We start from the raw sequence: 17692 nt of genomic DNA, 5'->3' as shown, positions 1-17692 counted from the left end.
CCTGTAAAATTTCAAATTCTGTCATTCCATGACCAACAAACATGTAGCTTGGTCAAGAAAACAGGTTTATTTTCTTAGCTTTTAAAAACAGTCCAGTTTTGTTTGTTTTTTACATCCCAGGAAAACAAAACAAAATTTCTTCTTTTCCTTGATTGGGAATGGAATTGGATATTTTGCCATTTTCTAAGTAACGGAGAAGAATTTTCTTTTCATTTTTTTAAAAGAAATATATATATATTTGAAAATAATAATTTGTTATCCCAAACTGAAAGAGCACACTATAATCTACACATTGGGTGTAAATTTAAGAAATTAAAATCTCAGAATGTTTATATATATATATATATATATATATATATATATATATATATATAATGTGTATATATATATAATATTTACTGTCTTAAAATTCAGGAAGTGTGCTCAACAATGTTTATGGGACAGATTATTTAAACGGTAAAAAGGCATTTCGTTCAGCCCAAGACATCATCTAAAACAGTTCCAGTTTATGAATAAGTGCCCTTGCGTGTCGCATTATGATTTCTTCCTTAACTTGGAAGGTGTACAAGGGCCTTCCAAGGAGCTGTCCTTAGACTAACCCTAAGACATCTGAAAACTTTTCTCAAGTTGGTCTGGAATTAATATAACTGCCATGTTATTTTTTTTTATCCCACAGACTCCTGGGTGGTGTAATATTGTGTGGAGGCTTGAGAATCCTGTCAGGAATCTGCCTCATGGAACATTTCCCAAAATTCTGTGGTAGTGTGAGGAGGCCATGACAGTTAAATCAGTTTAAATTCACAGTGAAGACTTGCCCAACCATGCAGGTTGAAGGGCAGGGGCGTATTGCTCTGTGTAGCTTCGGCTGGCCATATAGACTTGCCGATGTGGTACCCTCCAAATGTTGTTGGACTCCCAATTCCCATCAGCCCCAGCCAGCACAACTAATGGTCAGGGATGAGTCCAACAACATCCAGTAAGCACAACTGTTGGCTACCCCCCAGCACGCAGTATCTTAAACCCTGAGTTACCTTAATGTTAGGTGCTTTTTGAACTGATCATTATTGCTACTGGCTAATGAGGAGAACCATCAATGGCTCTGTGATTTTCGTACTAAGAGAGTTCTGAGGGAAAATAACCACACGGTGTGAGATAGCAAAAGGTTCTTCTGTATCCCTCAGGAACAGACAGCTGGCGCTAAAAACCAGTCATACCAGCATGGGCGAGCCCATTCTGGATGCAGCTGCATGGATAAATGCACAGCCCCCTTGGGAGACAACAAGTTTTCTGGCTCAGAAATTGAGGCTGAGTATCGCCTCCGAAAGCTTGTTGAGGTCATGGCAGCAGGGCTCCCGCATGAGCACAAAATCAACCTTCTTGTCTTGGTCCACAAAGATCTCCAGGAGGTCTCTCCTCAGCCGCTCGGTCTCGCCCTTGGGCCGGAGCTGCTCCTCTGGCGAGTTCTGTTTTTGGCTCTTCCTTCGATCCGTAAGCAACCCTCCGGGTGGCTTCCTGTCTCGAAGCTGAAGGACCTCTGTCTGCGATGCACGGCCCACGGGGACAGACGCAGGCACAGACCGGCCAGCGAAGGAGTGGCAGTTTGGGGCCTTGGTCCTGCGATAGTGAAGGGACATAAAGCAGGTTTCAGGAAGGAAGAGTTTAGATGGTGGAGACAACCCTTTTAACTAAAAGGTTCAAGGCTTCAGGGAAGAAACCCATATTGCAGGGCAAGACACTGAGGTGTTCTCTGCCACAAGGTCCCACCCGCCATTTTGACCACCCCCTCCCAGAGCTGCCTCCATCATTGGCCATTCTTTGAGGCTGCCTTAGAGGGCAAGGTTAAAAAATGTAGAAGCAGCAAGGTCCTCTACCTTGGCTTTTCTGAGACCCAACTGCTATTTAGCTCCTCTCCTCCCCGAACTGCCTCCATAACTGACCATTCCTTATAACTGCCTCAGGCATTGAGGCGAGAAAGCAAGGCCCACGGAATCGACCTCCCTGGGACCGGCTGCCATTTGGTTTAACTTTGTCCCAAGAGCTGCCTCCTGGCCATTCTGCAGCTATATAAAATATCCAATACCTGACTATGTTTACCTTCCACTCCCCATTTCTTCCCTTTCGTATCTTAAATCTCAATGCTACTATTATAAAATATCAACTGCCGTTTGAACCCCTTTGCAAGCCAACCTGAACTTGGAAGGATATGTGGCAGTATAATTTCCACTCAGGTTTGTTGTAGCTCCAACCCACATACTTCTCTGGCCACAAGATGGAGCAGTGTCACCATGCACTGAAATATATATACTTCTGTTTTGTGGTTGGAAAGCGGGGGACACAAACAAAGGGTGTTTTCCTAGGGACAGCTGCTTGCTCCGGCCCATGGAGACTTTTTAACATGTTAAATGCCTTTCCCGACTCCACTCAGCTAGATCACTTGTTCCACGTGTGGGTGCATACCTGGGGGTTTTCTTCAGGAATTCTGCTATGGTGGGCCCGTCTCGTCCCAAGGGGTCATCGGGAACCATGAAAATATTCCCCACGAAGATGTACTGCAGAAGGCTGGATGGTACATGAAGAAACAGAGTCAAGAAGAGTAAAGTAAAGATGGATGGCACGTATTAAGGCAAGGGGGACCTAATCCAAACCAGTTTGACGGGCACTTCCTATTGCCTAGAGAAAGAAGTGGCATTCAGGCCACATCTGCACGGTTCATTTAAAACATTATTACACACCATTTTAATAGTCGTGGTCCCCCCCCATAATCCTGGGAACTGTAGTTCATTACATGTGCTGAGCTATAATTCCCAGTGTTTGAACCATCATCCCTCTTTCCTAGGGAACTCCAGGATCTGTGGCTCTGGGAAGCCAGTTCAGCTGTTTGAACAATGTTAAGGGTGTTGGGAATAGTAGCTGAGTGAGGAGGTAAACTACAATTCCCAGGATTCCTTGGTCATGTGCTTTAAATGTGTGGTGTGTACAAGTTTAGGCTATTGGTTCATCTACCTCGGTGTTGTTTTTATCATTTTTTAATTAACAGGTCACTTCTGTGCCAAAATGGTAAAGGTAAAGGTACCCCTGCCCGTACGGGCCAGTCTTGACAGACTCTAGGGTTGTGCGCCCATCTCACTTAAGAGGCCAGGGGCCAGCGCTGTCCGGAGACACTTCCGGGTCACGTGGCCAGTGTGACATCGCTGCTGTGGCGAGCCAGAGCCGCACACGGAAAACGCCGTTTACCTTCCCGCTAGTAAGCGGTCCCTATTTATCTACTTGCACCCTGGAGTGCTTTCGAACTGCTAGGTTGGCAGGCGCTGGGACCGAACAACGGGAGCGTACCCCGCCGCGGGGATTCGAACCGCCGACCTTTCGATCGGCAAGCCCTAGGCGCTGAGGCTTTTACCCACAGCGCCACCCGCATCCCCGCCAAAATGGTAGCTTGCAGCTAAAAAACCAATACGTAAGTAAAATACACAACAAAAGGAGGTTGTTGTTGTTTTTCCCCAAAGCAATTTCTGGACATGCCAGGGAATGAGCCTCTCACCATTAAGCTGCAGCCCTTCTGCTTAAGCCCAGGGGCCAGAGTACAATTCTTCAACTTCCCCCATCTACCCAGTTCCCAAGCCACAGATCAAACAGCAACCAAAGCTCTCCAGAGAAGGAGGGCTATATATCCACATCTTTTTCCTACTCTCCCCAGCCCTGCTCAACTGAGGGTGAAAGCCTGGCACAATCGAGAAGGTCAAAAGGAAAAAGAAGAAGGCTACTCTGTCACCAATTCCCACACAGCACCTTTCTTTAATGATTCGGATCCATTTCTTCGACTCTTTCGCAAGATCCCGGAACTGGTCGTTGGTGACGATCACTCCGTTGGTCTGTTCCGCTAGTTTGAGCATGAACCTGCAGGCATAGGAAGGGAAGAAAACACCTGTCAAATAGAATATTTTTTAAAAATTTTAGTGGTTTGCTACAGAACCCAATGAAAACTGGAACTGGAACCCGATGAAAACCCACTGCGATGACATCATCCTCCACTCCAGGCCAGGATTGCACAGTAGATTTCAACCGGGGAAACCACAGTTCAAATCCCTCCTAATGTTACCAGACTATAACTCCCATCATCCATTCGGACATGCTGGCTAAGGCTGATGGGAGTTGGAGTGCAGCAGTACGCTGGAAGGGTCACAGCTTTCCCCGTCCCTACCCCCCTTTCTCAGCCTGACTTACCTCACAGGATTGTTGTGAGGAAATAACGGAAGGAGAAGGATAAAAATATACCAAGGAAACGGAACACATTTGAGAATTTGGTTCTGGAATATCACTCTCTGTGGTGTGACTGACATCACTTCAGAATTTCACTCTGTGTCTTGGTAGCCACAACGTGCTTCAGTTCCTTTCTGTGATAACCACCCTTTCATATCTTGTCAGTTACACCATGACTCAAAAATCATGCCTGCCACCCCCACCCCGGGCCCATCTGCTGGCAGAGTCATTTCCTACTTCTGCCCCAAACCCTCGTACTTGTGACCTCATCAAAGCATAGCGATATCCGGTGACTTGACATCTGGAAAGCCCAACCTGGGGGAAATCCCAGGGAAGGTCCAAGTTGAAGCAAAAAAAAAAAAAGACCAGAGAAACAAAGGATATTTTCATCAGTTTCCGCCACACACAAAAACCCCATCACCGCTCGCCTTGAAGAAAGCAAAAAACTGAAACAGCAATGTTTTATTGACTGATCGGTTTAGAAGAGATCAAACCCTTCCACCGACTAATCAAGCGACAGAAACGTTCTGATTGACTAAAACAGGTTTGGACAGGAAGGAGATTCGATGGTTGAAGGTTTCTGACACCCAGTTGTTTTAACAACAGTTAAGGCAGGCAGGTTGGACAGTGTTCTCGAAGCTACCAGCATGAGTTTGACCAAACTGCGGGAGGCAGTGGAAGAAAGGAGTGCCTGGCGTGCTCTGGTCCATGGGGTCACGAAGAGTCGGACACGACTAAACGACTAAACAACAACAACAAGGCAGGCATAGGCAAACTCAGCCCTCCAAATGTTTTGGGACTACAACTCCCATCATCCCTAGCTAACAGGACAAGTGGTCAGGCATGGTGGGAGTTGTAGTCCCAAAACATCTGGAGGGCCGAGTTTGCCTATGCCTGAGTTAAGGATTCTCTTCCCCCACACAAATCAGCCAGTTGGAATTATTGTTCTGTAGTAACACAGGTGAAGATCTGAATGTATACATGCATTACAGTGCATGAGCTCATGGGGCGCAGCAGATAATTGGCTCCACCACCACCCCAGGACCACTTTGCATCTGGCTCCGCCCCCAATGTCATTCCTTTGATTTTTTGGGGTGGACCTTGGTGTTCCAGCTAAAAACGAAAGTGGGTCCTCAATTCTGTCCAACCTTTGGCTAAACTCTCAGACCAAACAGACTTTTCGTCTCTCCTGCAGAGCTGTACTGAGCTCCAGCATTCCACTCCTTCCCCACTAATATTTAAAATGTCAGCTGAACGTTCCATGATCTCGCAGCAGGTAGACCAACAGCAGGGGGAGATCAGGGAGATCGCTCACACAGGGAACAGCCACTCAGTGCCCACAGGCAAACCTCTGCCATGTCTGATACATAGAAACACTGAATTGCCTTTATGGTAAGTTCAGAGAGCTCTGCTGACCTGTCGTCGTACGGCACAATACCCTTCCCATCTATTTTGCGTGACGGCGTGACGGAGAGGATGCTCAGGTTCTGTAACTCAATCAAAAAGTGCTGCTCTGTGGTTGGGGAAAAGAGAGAGGGAAAAAACCAAAGAGGAATGATACTTGCATTGAAGCTGAGACACCAACATCACATTCAATGACTCCTCATTTCTTATTGGGGCTGCGGCCTGATCTCATCCATGTTTGTTTGGAAGTAAGTGTCCTTGGTTCCAGTTAAGACTTACTCCTCAGTAGGTAGGTGGCCTTTCATGAGGAACACAGGAGGTTGTCTTAAACTGAGCAAGACCATTGGGTCCATCAACCTCAGTGGGTTCTCTCCCAGTCCTACCTCGAGATGCCAAGGATTGAATGCCGGAGTCGTCTTCTTCATGCAAGGCAGATGTTCTTCCCCCAAGTGTGGGGAGGCTTCCCTAATCTAGTGCCCTCCAGATGCTTGCATAGCAGGGGGTGGGACTGGACAACCCTTGGGGTCCCTTTCAAATTTTATGATTCTATGTTGATAGATTAAAACTCTCATGCTGGCATGAGTTATGGGGAAATCTCTGGACCTCCTAATGTTGTTGGACCACCACCAACTCTGTCCAGGGTGGTCAATAGTCAGAACTGATAGGAGCTAGAGCCCAATAACATCTAGAAAGCCATAGGTTTCCCCCATCCCTAATTATTTTTAATGAAAATACTTATTCACACTCAAAGCTACAATAGATACATCTGGCACTGTCTTAGAAGAGGCGTTCTAGTTGATCTTCGAAATAGCAGGGAATGTCTCTTTTAAGAATGGAGCATAACGTGAGAACATAAACATTGAGCCCTGTTGGACCAGAACCAAGGTCCGTCCAGTCCAGCATCCTATTCTCACAGTGGCCGACCAGATGCCCATAGGAAGCCCTATGCAACAGCACTCTCCTCACTTAGGATTCTCACCAACTGGTCTTCAGAGGCTCACTCCCTCTGACAGAGGGGGGCCTGCGGCCACTTGTCTCTGCATCAATTAAAAGCAGATCGCCCTATCTTTCTTAATAACACACAGATCAATCCAAATAATCAGTTAATGGCTTTTAAAAAGCAACAGCACTGCCCCCCAAAAAATATCATCTGAGTTCTCACCCAATAGGTGGGAGCCAGCCATCTCTCACCTCTCACATTGGAGTCTTCTTCCATCCGATGTGCAGGTACTAAGACAGTCACCTCCCGGTGCCCACGGTCCCAAAAATATTGTACGGCCAGAGCGATGCCCCGGCATGAGAAGAACTGGTTCAGACCGTGCCTACGAGGACAGAAGATGACACTCAAAATGGCAGGACTATAAGAAGAATCACTTAGGTGAATCCACTGCCTATCCCAGCAAAGGAAGCAAGATACACAGCAGATCAAAGAAGGACTTCTGCTTGGGCCATGCGTAAAAAAGCATGGGTCCAAGCTGTATTCCGCTTGACCCACACTTTCTAGGCACAAATCCAAGCAGTTTCCCCATTGCCCCGCTCCTTTCAAAGGGAAAAACCGCTCTTTAGCGATAGATCAGAACAAATGGCAATCTGGGGAAAACCCAAGATGCTGTTTGCTCCAAATGAATACTAAAGAGCTGTTTTCTCAAGGGAGAGCAGTGGGAGAAGAGGAAGTGTGGATAACCCTGGGGTTAGCAGCATTGCGTGTTTTAAAGCAGTGCCTTCCAAACGTTTTTCCCCCCACAGATCACTTGAAAATTGCTGAAGATCTTGGGGAACCACTCAGTGATTTCTCTGCCTGCTGTATGCAGTATAATTTTCAGTTGTATTTTTTATTACTTTTATTTCTCATATAGATATATACAAAATAAAAGTAGCATTAAAAATTACAATTAAAAGTCAATATGAATATTTAATATGATGGATGTGCCATCTCCCATCTTTAAACACAAATCCACCTGAATGAAGCTCACAGGCCACAGGTGGTCCATGGACCAGTTTGGGAACGCCTGTTTTAGAGAACTGGTGAACTACAAATGTAGATGAGTCTTTCCTTGGCCAGCCAAGGCAGAATTCCTAGAAGGTACATTTTTTACTATAACTGTGTATGTGTGTGTATCTATATCTAGATCTAGATCTAGATCTAGATCTCTATATCTATCTATCTATCTATCTATCTATCTATCATCATCTATCTATCTATCTCTATCTATCATCTATCTATCTATCTATCCATCTATCTATCTATATCTATCATCTATCTATCTATCTATCTATCTATCTCCAAGATGGGGAACCTGTTCTCCCGATGCTGTTGGGCCTCCCAGCTCACATCAGCCCCAGCCAGCATGACCAATAGTTAGAGAAGATGGGAGCTGCAGTCTTAACCTCTGGAAAGCCACAGTAACCAACAGGGGCTATTGGGGCCTTCAGGATGGTATACTCTACCACAGCCACGCTGGAGATTATACCTCTATGAGGGCAACAAAGGGCTCCTAACAACTCTAAACATCCTTATCAAACTATAGTCCCTGTTTCAAGCAGTTATGTGCAGATGGGGTTTAAAAGACACCCCAACAAATTCACCATTATTTGTTTTCTTATTGGTTGTGGACACACATTATGGTAAGACAATCTCCTTGGATTAAACCAGAGATAAGAGATCCTGCATCCTCCAGATGTTGTTGGACTCCAACTCTTATCAACCTCAAACACCATGGTAAATTATGGATTATGGGGAACATCTGTCCAGCAACATCTGGAGGGCTACAGGTTCTCCACCTCTTGACTTAACATTCTGTCTGAACCTAGGACCCTGGTATGTTTTCCCCAACAAACCACAATCCATAGACCAATACAAACCATTGTTTAAGCCTTGTTAAAGGGAAACAAACCACCATATCAGGTTCATATATAACACTAAGCTATATCCCTCCTTGGTTTGTTTAGGCGCTTAAAAGGGAGGAGCAACAAAGAAAAGATCGAGCTGCACAACCCAGCATGCCCTCTAGAAGTTGCTAGACTAAAACTCAAATCATCCTTGACCATTTGCCAGGCTGGCTTGGATGGCTAGGTACTGGAACCCAATAACATTTGAAAAAATGTCCACGAGATAGCTACCTCTCCTTTGTAACAACCTCATGTACCACAGGCCATACCAATAGGAAGAGCCCATTCCCAGGCTACCTACAAACACACCACTCACATCATGGCCACATTGCTGCCATCAATGATGATCATCCGTAGGTTCTTCTTCCCTGGTGTGTTGGCCAACTTGAGCTTGAACTCAGTCTGGAGGGCTTCCTCAAAGCGCTGGGCTCCGGTTACTGTAGGAACAGAGCCTTGGTGGGGGAGCCCTAAGCTGGTGCTTTCTGCCGACTGGCTCCCCTCAGAATCGGACGTCGAGAACAGGTGACCACTGGGGGAAGGAGAGAAAGCAGCAACCTCTGGGTTGACTGGTGACAAACTGACGCCCTCGTGGAAAGGGGACCCACTGTTCCCCCCTCTCTCCTGAGGCCTCTGAGGCGAAGATTCCCTGTGATTCAAGATGGCCGCCCTCCGGGCACCAAGGTGTCCTCCATGTTCTAGCTTTGCTGCTGAGGCCCCCATTGCAGCCTCAGCCTCCTCTTGGTGTTCCCCCTTCTCATTGAGCCGCCTCAGCAGACCTGCCAATGGGGCTCCTGTCTGTATCTCTGTGGGGATCTCGCTTGGCGAGTGGCCACAGTTGGCTGCAGCTGCTTTGATGAGTTCCCGGAGATACTCATTTTCATCCTGGTTCTTTTCTGGTGGAGAGAGAGAGCGCTCTCTTCCCCCAGGCTCCGTCTGAGGGAGGGCAACCCCTTCTTTCTGGGACGCCTCTGCCATCTGGACCCTGTCCAGGATAGTTGAAGGTGCCTCACATACCCCTCCCTCCAAGAGTATCTTCTTGACCACCCGTTCCTCATAGCCCATGGTTTTAAAGAAGTTCAGCCTCATTTTGAACTCCTTCTCCGTCCACGATGACAACAGGACATCTGATGATGGCTCCTCTTCACTGGTTTCCTCAGGCAAGCTGGCAGGGCTCGAGTCCCTTGGACAAAGAACATCCTTCCCCTCGTGACGATCCTGCAAAGACTCAGCTTGGCCTCCGTAACCAGGAAGAAACCGAGCCTGTGCATTTGGAATAGGTTTAGGGGAACTCTTGGGAAGTGCTGGCCTCGTGGGGGTTGTTACCTCAGGCCAACCCTGAGGACCATTCAAGCAAGACAGGTCGTGCTGAGGCCTACTGGGGAATTCAGGCTCACCAAAGCCTCTGGAGAAGTCAACCCTTGACACCTGAGGTAGAGTATGGTCTTGAGGCCTACCAACCGTGACAGGCAAGTCAGTCCTAACATCTCGAGGCCTGACAGAGTACTGCGGTTGTGTAGCCTCTTGTGGCGACTTGTGAGGAGATGCTTCAGGCCTAGCAAAGCCTGCAGGCAAATCAATGGTAGAGTCTCCAGTTCTACTCTGTTCTTGGACTCTACTGAGTCCCATGGGCAAGCCAAAGGTATTTTTACTTGGAGACTGAGGCCTGCCGCCACCACCCATGTTAGTTTCCCAGCCCACCAAATGGTCTTGCCCGAGGCCTGGTGCCCAACATCTGTTCCTTTGCCTGTGCTCCCCATCTTCTTCCTGAATCTCCTTCACCAAACTGAGCAACTCCTCCTTGACCGAGGTGGGAAGGATCAAGAGGTCCATAGCGTGTTTGTCATTGTAGGTTTCCACCAGCTCCAGGAAGGCCCGTTTGACTTGGGTCTCCTGTTCCTCGGGCAGCCTGAGGTTCTTCTGGTGCTTTTCCACAAAGTCCTGGATCCGGCTCTGCGCCATGACGAAGGATTCAGCCAAGCCGGAGACTAACAGAGTGCCAGGGCGAAGGAAAGTAAGGTTGGCAGATGTCCCTTGGGTGAGGCAGTCTAGGAACAACCCCTGGGCTCCCAGAAATATGCACTGCATGTCTTTGGGGTAGTAAACCTCTTCACTCAGCTCCGGCGCACAGAGACCTTTGATGTATTCCTGGAAAATAGAGCATATGTGATATTGCAGTTGGTATCTCCATGATGAGCAACCCCGCCACCTTGGGAAACACATACCATGCAAGGTGGTTTTATGACATAGTGAGTTTCTCCACTCCCTGTCATTAGCAGCTGAAGGCCTGTGTACATAAGAATGCCATGTGCTGGAAGATATGACCTTTGCAGGGGAGTTTTGCCATGGTGGCATTCCCATGCAGGGCATAATGCTCACTTCTGCTCTTTACATAGATCAACATCAGAGCATTTGCTTTTGCATGTAGAAGGTCCCAGACCTGTTCCTCACAATCTCCAGGATCTCGGGAGGCAGGCAGCAAAGGAACACCCCCATGTGAGACCCTGGAAAGCCCCTGCCCGCCAGAAAAGGCATTACTTGGCAGGACAGATCTATGGTCTAAGGAAGTAAAAGGCTACTTCATATGGTGATATATAGCCATTGCTTTGGGAAGGGCTGTGGTTCAGTGGGAGAGCATCTCGCTTGCATGCATATGGTCCCAGATTCAGTCCTCAGCATCTCCACATAGGGCTGCCCCAAAACCTGGAGGGCTGCTTCCCACCAGTGCAGGCAATACTGAGTTAGCTGGATCAATGGGTTGACTCAGTCTAAGACTGCTTCCTATGCTCATATATTCCAGATGTGCTAGGTGCTTATTTTAACAGCAGAACAGGCCAGTGAGTAGCGTCTCTGGTCTGGATTCCAAAGGATAGTCCATGGGTAGGCAAACTAAGGCCCAGGGGCTGGATCCAGCCCAATCACCTTCTAAATCCGGCCCGCAGATGGTCCGGGAATCAGTGTGTTTTTACATGAGTACAATGTGTGCTTTTATTTAAAATGCATCTCTGGGTTATTTGTGGGGCATAGGTAAAGTTAAAGGGACCCCTGACCATTAGGTCCAGTTGTGACCAACTCTGGGGTTGCGGTGCTCATCTTGCTTTATTAGCCGAGGGAGCCGGTGTACAGCTTCCGGGTCATGTGGCCAGCACAACTAAGCCGCTTCTGGCGAACAAGAGCAGCGCACAGAAATGCCATTTACCTTCCTGCCGGAGTGGTACCTATTTATCTACTTGCACTTTGATGTGCTTTCAAACTGCTAGGTTGGCAGGAGCAGGAACCGAGCAATGGGAGCTCACCCTGTCGCGGGGATTCGAACCGCCGACCTTCTGATCGGCAAGCCCTAGGCTCCGTGGTTTAACCCACAGCGCCACCTGCATCCCATTTGTGGGGCATAGGAATTTGTTCATTTTTTTTTTTTTCAAAATATACTCCGGCCCCCCCACAAGGTCTGAGGGACAGTGGACCAGCCCCCTGCTGAAAAAGTTTGCTGACACCTGGGCTAGTTGATAGAGACCCACAGAAACCCTTACCATCTCCCTCCCTCCCGCTCCTGCCCTCTCACACCTTTGCCCTCTGCAAATTCTCTCTGCATCCCTGCAGCTGCAGCCAGATCTTCCTCTCTCCCTGGAGGTCCTCGCTGGGGCTCTGTGCCGACCCCAGGACCCCCAGGACATTCAGCTCCACCCCAAAGAGCTGCTCGATCCTGGGGCGCTGCTGGGTCACCAACTCCCGCACCTCCTCGGAGACGGCAAATTCGTCCAGGGTCCTGCCACTGCTTGTCATGGCGGGAGATCACGACCACTGGCCACGGGGCCACGTTTCCGTTCCGGCGATGAGGCTGGCCGTTACGTGGATAACGAACTGCGGAACGAAAACACAGGTTGAATGGGGGGGAGAAAGGTTCTGCACGAAACCAGGTAGAAGAGACGGTGAAAGAAGATTGGAGGAAGTTTAAAGATTATCTACAGAAATACTACAAGATCAATGAATGTTAGAACGACATCAGATTGAATGTAAAAGGTTATTGGTTAAAAGTTTTAAAAATCAAAAGATTCAATATCTTAAGTTATAAGTATTGAATAAGTTAAATTATGATATTCAAATTAAGACAAGAACTTAAATAAGGCAGAGGGAAGGGATTTGTTGTTTAATTGTATGATTTGGAATACAGGGAAGGGAGGTTTGGGGAAGTCGGAGAAACAAGTTAATGCAAGGCTATTATGAAGATAAAATTGTTTTCATTTTGTTGTTTCTTAGGGTTTTTTTTGTTGTTTGGTGTTTGTGTAATTGTGTACTCTTTTCTGTTTTGTTTGTCACCTATTGTATGTTGTTTTTACTTTTTATGTAAAACTTAATAAAATATTTATATATATATAAAAAAAGAAACCTGAATTTGAAATGCAGCAAGGGAGAAGATGCAACTTCTGCAGCTAAAGGAAGACAGCAGACGAGGAGAAGAGAAGACGAAGAGTTTGGAGTTGATATCCCGCTTTATCACTACCCAAAGGAGTCTCAAAGCGGCTAACATTCTCCTTTCCCTTCCTCCCCCACAACAAACACTCTGTGAGGTGAGTGGGGCTGAGAGACTTCAAAGAAGTGTGACTAGCCCAAGGTCACCCAGCAGCTGCATGTGGAGGAGCGGAGACGCGAACCCGGTTCCCCAGATTACAAGTCTACCGCTCTCAACCACAACACCACACTGGCTCATCAGCACAAGATTCCCAGGAGCAAAAACGCAAGCTGCAATTCAGCGGCGTACAGAAAATCCACAGAATGTGGAACTGCTTGCAAAGCAATGCTTAGCCTCCTAAGGAACTTTATTTCCAATTCTTCTTGATTTTCTTTTCATAAAACAACCAAGGTCCTAGTTAGGAAGTAGCCAGGCCAGGCCAGGCCCACAAAAGCCCAAGAAGCTGCAGAATAACATTTTCACGTCATTCCAAGGTTAGCAAATTCAGAATGAATTATGGAAAAAATAACTACATAAAAAATGTAAAAAATCACGCAGAAATAGGGTTGTTTAAAAATGCAATGCCAGAGGAATTAGGCAATGCATGACTTGCCAAATCCTCTGACCTACCTGAAGCATGCATTTTTGCTAGAGTCCTTTAATACATTTCTAGTGTGGAGCTGATATGGCCCTGGGCTATGAGATTGCGAGGTCTGGTGCTTGGTTTCATTTTAAAACATGGGGAAGAGCGTAAGGTGAAGCAACATGTACAAGGGCTGCTTTGCATATTGTAGAAGCAAAACCAAGAGGTTCACGGCCAGAAATATTGTGACCAGAAGATAAACATGGTCAAAATTAGCGTATAGTATTAAGTACTGTACAATATAAGGGACGCGGGTGGCGCTGTGGGTTAAACCACAGAGCCTAGGCCTTGCTGATCAGAAGGTCGGTGGTTCGAATCCCCATGACGGGGTGAGCTCCCATTGCTCGGTCCCTGCTCCTGCCAACCTAGCAGTTCGAAAGCACCTCAAAGTGCAAGTAGATAAATAGGTACTGCTCCGGCGGGAAGGTAAACAGCGTTTCCGTGCGCTGCTCTGGTTTGCCAGAAGCGGCTTAGTCATGCTGGCCACATGACCTGGAAGCTGTACACTGGCTCCCTCGGCCAATAAAGCGAGATGAGTGCAGCAACCCCAGAGTCGGTCACGACTGGACCTAATGGCCAGGGGTCCCTTTACCTTTACCTTACTGTACAATACACACACAAAGAGAGAGACCCAAGTGCTTTTCCTCTTGGGCATCTAGCATTTTAAGTCAATAACAAATGCATACATAAAATCAACTTTATGTTTATATAAAAAAATTAAAGATAGGCACCTAGGGCTTTGTCAACCAATCCAGTGTCTTTGGACTTATGGGCCCAACATTGGCTGGCTGGAGTAACTGGGAGGTCTCAGCTTATATATACCTCTTTACTTACTTCTCCGCAATCCAGAGGGCCAAAAACTATTTATTTGAAAGTGAAAGCTGAAAAAATATAGGGAAAGCAGCCTGGGCCAGTGGTGTCTTTGGTTCTAATGTGCCACCCTGGTCAGCATTTGTGTATTAGGAATAAGGCCAATGTTGGAAAAGGAAGGAATGAACTGCAGCCCTAAGCCAGTTCAATAATGCAGGATGTGCGTATAGTAAGTTAGCTAATAGTCAACACAGTATTCGGACTTTGTCCCACAGATAGATTCTGGGCTTCTTTCCAGAATTTTTGGGTTTTCCTTCTTTTTAAATTACCGTATTTTTTGCTCTATAAGACTCACTTTTTCCCTCCTAAAAAGTAAGGGGAAATGTGTGTGCGTCTTATGGAGTGAATGCAGGCTGCGCAGCTATCACAGAAGTCAGAGCAGCAAGAGGGATTGCTGCTTTCACTGCGTAGCGATCCCTCTTGCTGTTCTGGCTTCTGAGATTCAGAATATTTTTTTCTTGTTTTCCTCCTCCAAAAACTAGGTGCGTCTTGTGGTCTGGTGCGTCTTATAGAGCGAAAAATACGGTAAGTTTCTACTCCTGTTACTTATAGCTATACGAAGAACGGGGCAGGGGGTATGTACTAGCAGTAATGTACCTACTTTCTTAATAAGGCATAATAATAATAATAATAATAATAATAATAATAATAATAATAATTTTATTTATATCCCGCCCTCCCCAGCCAAAGCCGGGCTCAGAGTGGCTAACATCAAATGTATAACACATTAACATAAAATCAGACAGACAATTAAAATACATCCTCAAATCAGATCAGGATCAGAATAAAATCCAATCAGATGGCAACCCGCAACACAGGGAACACTAATTAATGATTGACCCTACAGGGCTGTAGTGAGGGCAGGCCAGATAATTACACTAGAAAGAAGCCAGGGATTGGACGGAATTGATTAGAAAATTGTTATTGGTAGAGCCAGTGTGGTAAAGGTAAAGGTAAAGGACTCCTGAACGGTTAAGTCCAGTCAGAGGCAACTATGGGGTTGCGGCACTCATCTTGCTTTCAGGCCAAGGGAGCTTGCGTTTGTCCACAGACAGCTTTCCAGGCCATGTGGCCAGCATGACTAAACTGCTTCTGGTGCAATGGAACACCATGACGGAAACCAGAGCTCAGGGAAACGCCATTTACCTTCCCGCCGCAGCAGTACCTATTTATCTACTTTCACTAGTATGCTTTCAAGCAGCTAGGTTGGCAGGAGCTGGGACAGAGCAACGGGAGCTCACTCCGTCGCAGGGATTTGAACCGCTGACCTTCTGATCAGCAAGCCCAAGAGGCTCAGTGGTTTAGACCACAGCGCCACCCGCATCCCTAGAGCCAGAGTGGTATAGAGTTTTGGACAGGGAGCTCCGGGTTCAAATCTCCACTCAGCCACGAAACTAACCAGGTGACCTTGGGCCAGTCACTCCTAGCTTATCTTACCTCACAGGGTTGTTGTGAGGATAAATCAGAGCATGAGAGCCAAAAATGGAGCAAATAAATAAAGCTCTCTTAATGCGGAGCAGAGGGAACATAAGAGGGACAGGGGTTATAGGAAATTGTTGTTCTTGCAAATAAACGCTGAAGGGCTATAGGTCAATGAAATCTATTTGCTTTGTTTGCAGAAGGTCTCAATTTAAATACCCGGCTTCTCCAGGTGGGGCTGGACACACCTGTCTAAAACAAGCGGGAGAATCGCTGAGTCAGCTAAATGGGAAAATAGAGTGACTCAGTATAAGGAAACATTGCTAAAAGATGAAACAACATCTAAATCAAGGAGGGGGAAAACCTGTGGCCCTCCAATGTTGCTCAACTCTACCTCCCAACAATCCCAACAAGTATAACCCAGGGTCAGGGATGGGGACAGTTGATTGCAACAACATCTGAACTGCCACAGGACATAAATGCAACCAATATCAGAAGGATCAATGTCTACCTAGTTAGCCTGTTGTATGCAAACTTTAAGAGAGAGCCTGGTGGCACCTTAAAGCCACAATTTATTCTCCCTGGGGGAAAAACATAGATCTCCATTTTTATTTTGTAAAATAAACATGAAATCTATCCTTCAGCGGAAAGAGAAGAGCTTGAATATTTAAACGGACAGCAAAGCCTTTAAAGCGAAGTGAAATCCTGCGGCTCATCCATCGGGCAAAACAACACCGCTGGTTTGTCTCAAAGAAGCTTTGAGACAAAACACCGAGGCAGGAAACAGTCGGATGTACGCAAACAAAAGCTCACACCCCCCCCCCCGTGACATGCCTTTTCACGCAGAAAGGGCCTTGCAAACAACGGAACGAGCTTTGCTCCTGGAAAACGCTCTCCTGCCTCTGACAGCGCCCACTGTTTACAATCGATTCCCTCCCAGCCTAAAAATCTGCGCACAGTTGACCAAGCGCCTGTTGCGCCCTAAGCGTAAAAAAAACCACCACCGTTCCTCTTTAATGCGCCCCCTCCAAAACACACACCCCTTTTTTAAATTCATAGCTACACCTCCTTTTACACAATGTAATCATTTTGGGGCAGAGGGGCGATTCCGCGCCCGATCCTTCCCACTCGTGACAGGGAGAAGGATCCTGCCCCGCTTCTCCTTTTTCCAAGGAGACCCCGTCGGTCCCGGGACACCCACCCCCTGACCCCTCCTCACCCGCCTCCCCGACACTTGGCAGCTCTCCTCCGTCTCCTACCCGCTGGTGTCGGCGAGGGAGTCCCAGCAACGCCGGGCCGAGGGTGAGGATCCAGCCAATCCCATCTCTCGCCTCGCCTCGGTTTTGGTTTTGTTTCTCATCGCTTCTCGACCCGAGTTTCAGCTTCCATTTTGGAGCGATGCGGAAACGCCTGAGCAGCCGCGGAGTTTCCCTGCTGGGCGGCGCGTCTCGGTCCAGGGAGGAAGGAGGGCTTTCACTTTGCAAAAGGCTTCCTGTACAAGTTTTTAAACTTCCTCCCTTGCAGTGCGAAGCGCGTTACTTGCGAAATTCAGGGACGGGGGGGGGTCTTCCTCCTCCTCTCTTCCCTAGGAGAGGGAGCTGAGAGGAATAGCCGGCCTCTGAGTATGGGGAGAGTTCTGCGCCACCAGAAATTATTGGAGGAGGAAGAACCGTTGCTGAAAGGGGTCGTGGCTCAGTGGTGGCGCACAGTGGCGTAGCGTGGGTTGTCAGCACCCGGGGCAAGGCAAGTAATTTGCGCCCCCT

At 47.4% G+C, this 17692-nt stretch overlaps 1 protein-coding gene across 2 annotated transcripts; it reads right to left on the bottom strand.

Moving 5' to 3' along the window:
- Positions 1–44: 44 nt before the first annotated feature.
- On the bottom strand, positions 45–17459 carry KHNYN (KH and NYN domain containing). Of its 2 annotated transcripts, none has more exons than XM_083410189.1 (8): positions 17149–17459; positions 12112–12408; positions 8867–10695; positions 6853–6983; positions 5674–5770; positions 3787–3894; positions 2458–2559; positions 45–1614 (listed from the first exon to the last, which is right to left on the bottom strand). In XM_083410189.1, the coding sequence occupies exons 2-8, from the start codon at positions 12328–12330 to the stop codon at positions 1293–1295; spliced, it is 2808 nt and encodes a 935-aa protein (XP_083266315.1). In that variant the 5' UTR covers positions 12331–12408; positions 17149–17459; the 3' UTR covers positions 45–1292. The 2 variants fall into 2 exon arrangements, with proteins under 2 accessions (XP_083266315.1, XP_083266314.1); XM_083410188.1 differs by having other exon boundaries at positions 17189–17458.
- Between the last annotated feature and the right edge of the window lie 233 nt (positions 17460–17692).

This window comes from Podarcis tiliguerta (assembly GCF_965153285.1).
Source record: "Podarcis tiliguerta genome assembly, chromosome: 13".
Classification (NCBI taxonomy): domain Eukaryota; kingdom Metazoa; phylum Chordata; class Lepidosauria; order Squamata; family Lacertidae; genus Podarcis; species Podarcis tiliguerta.
This window is presented reverse-complemented; position numbering and strand designations above follow the sequence as displayed.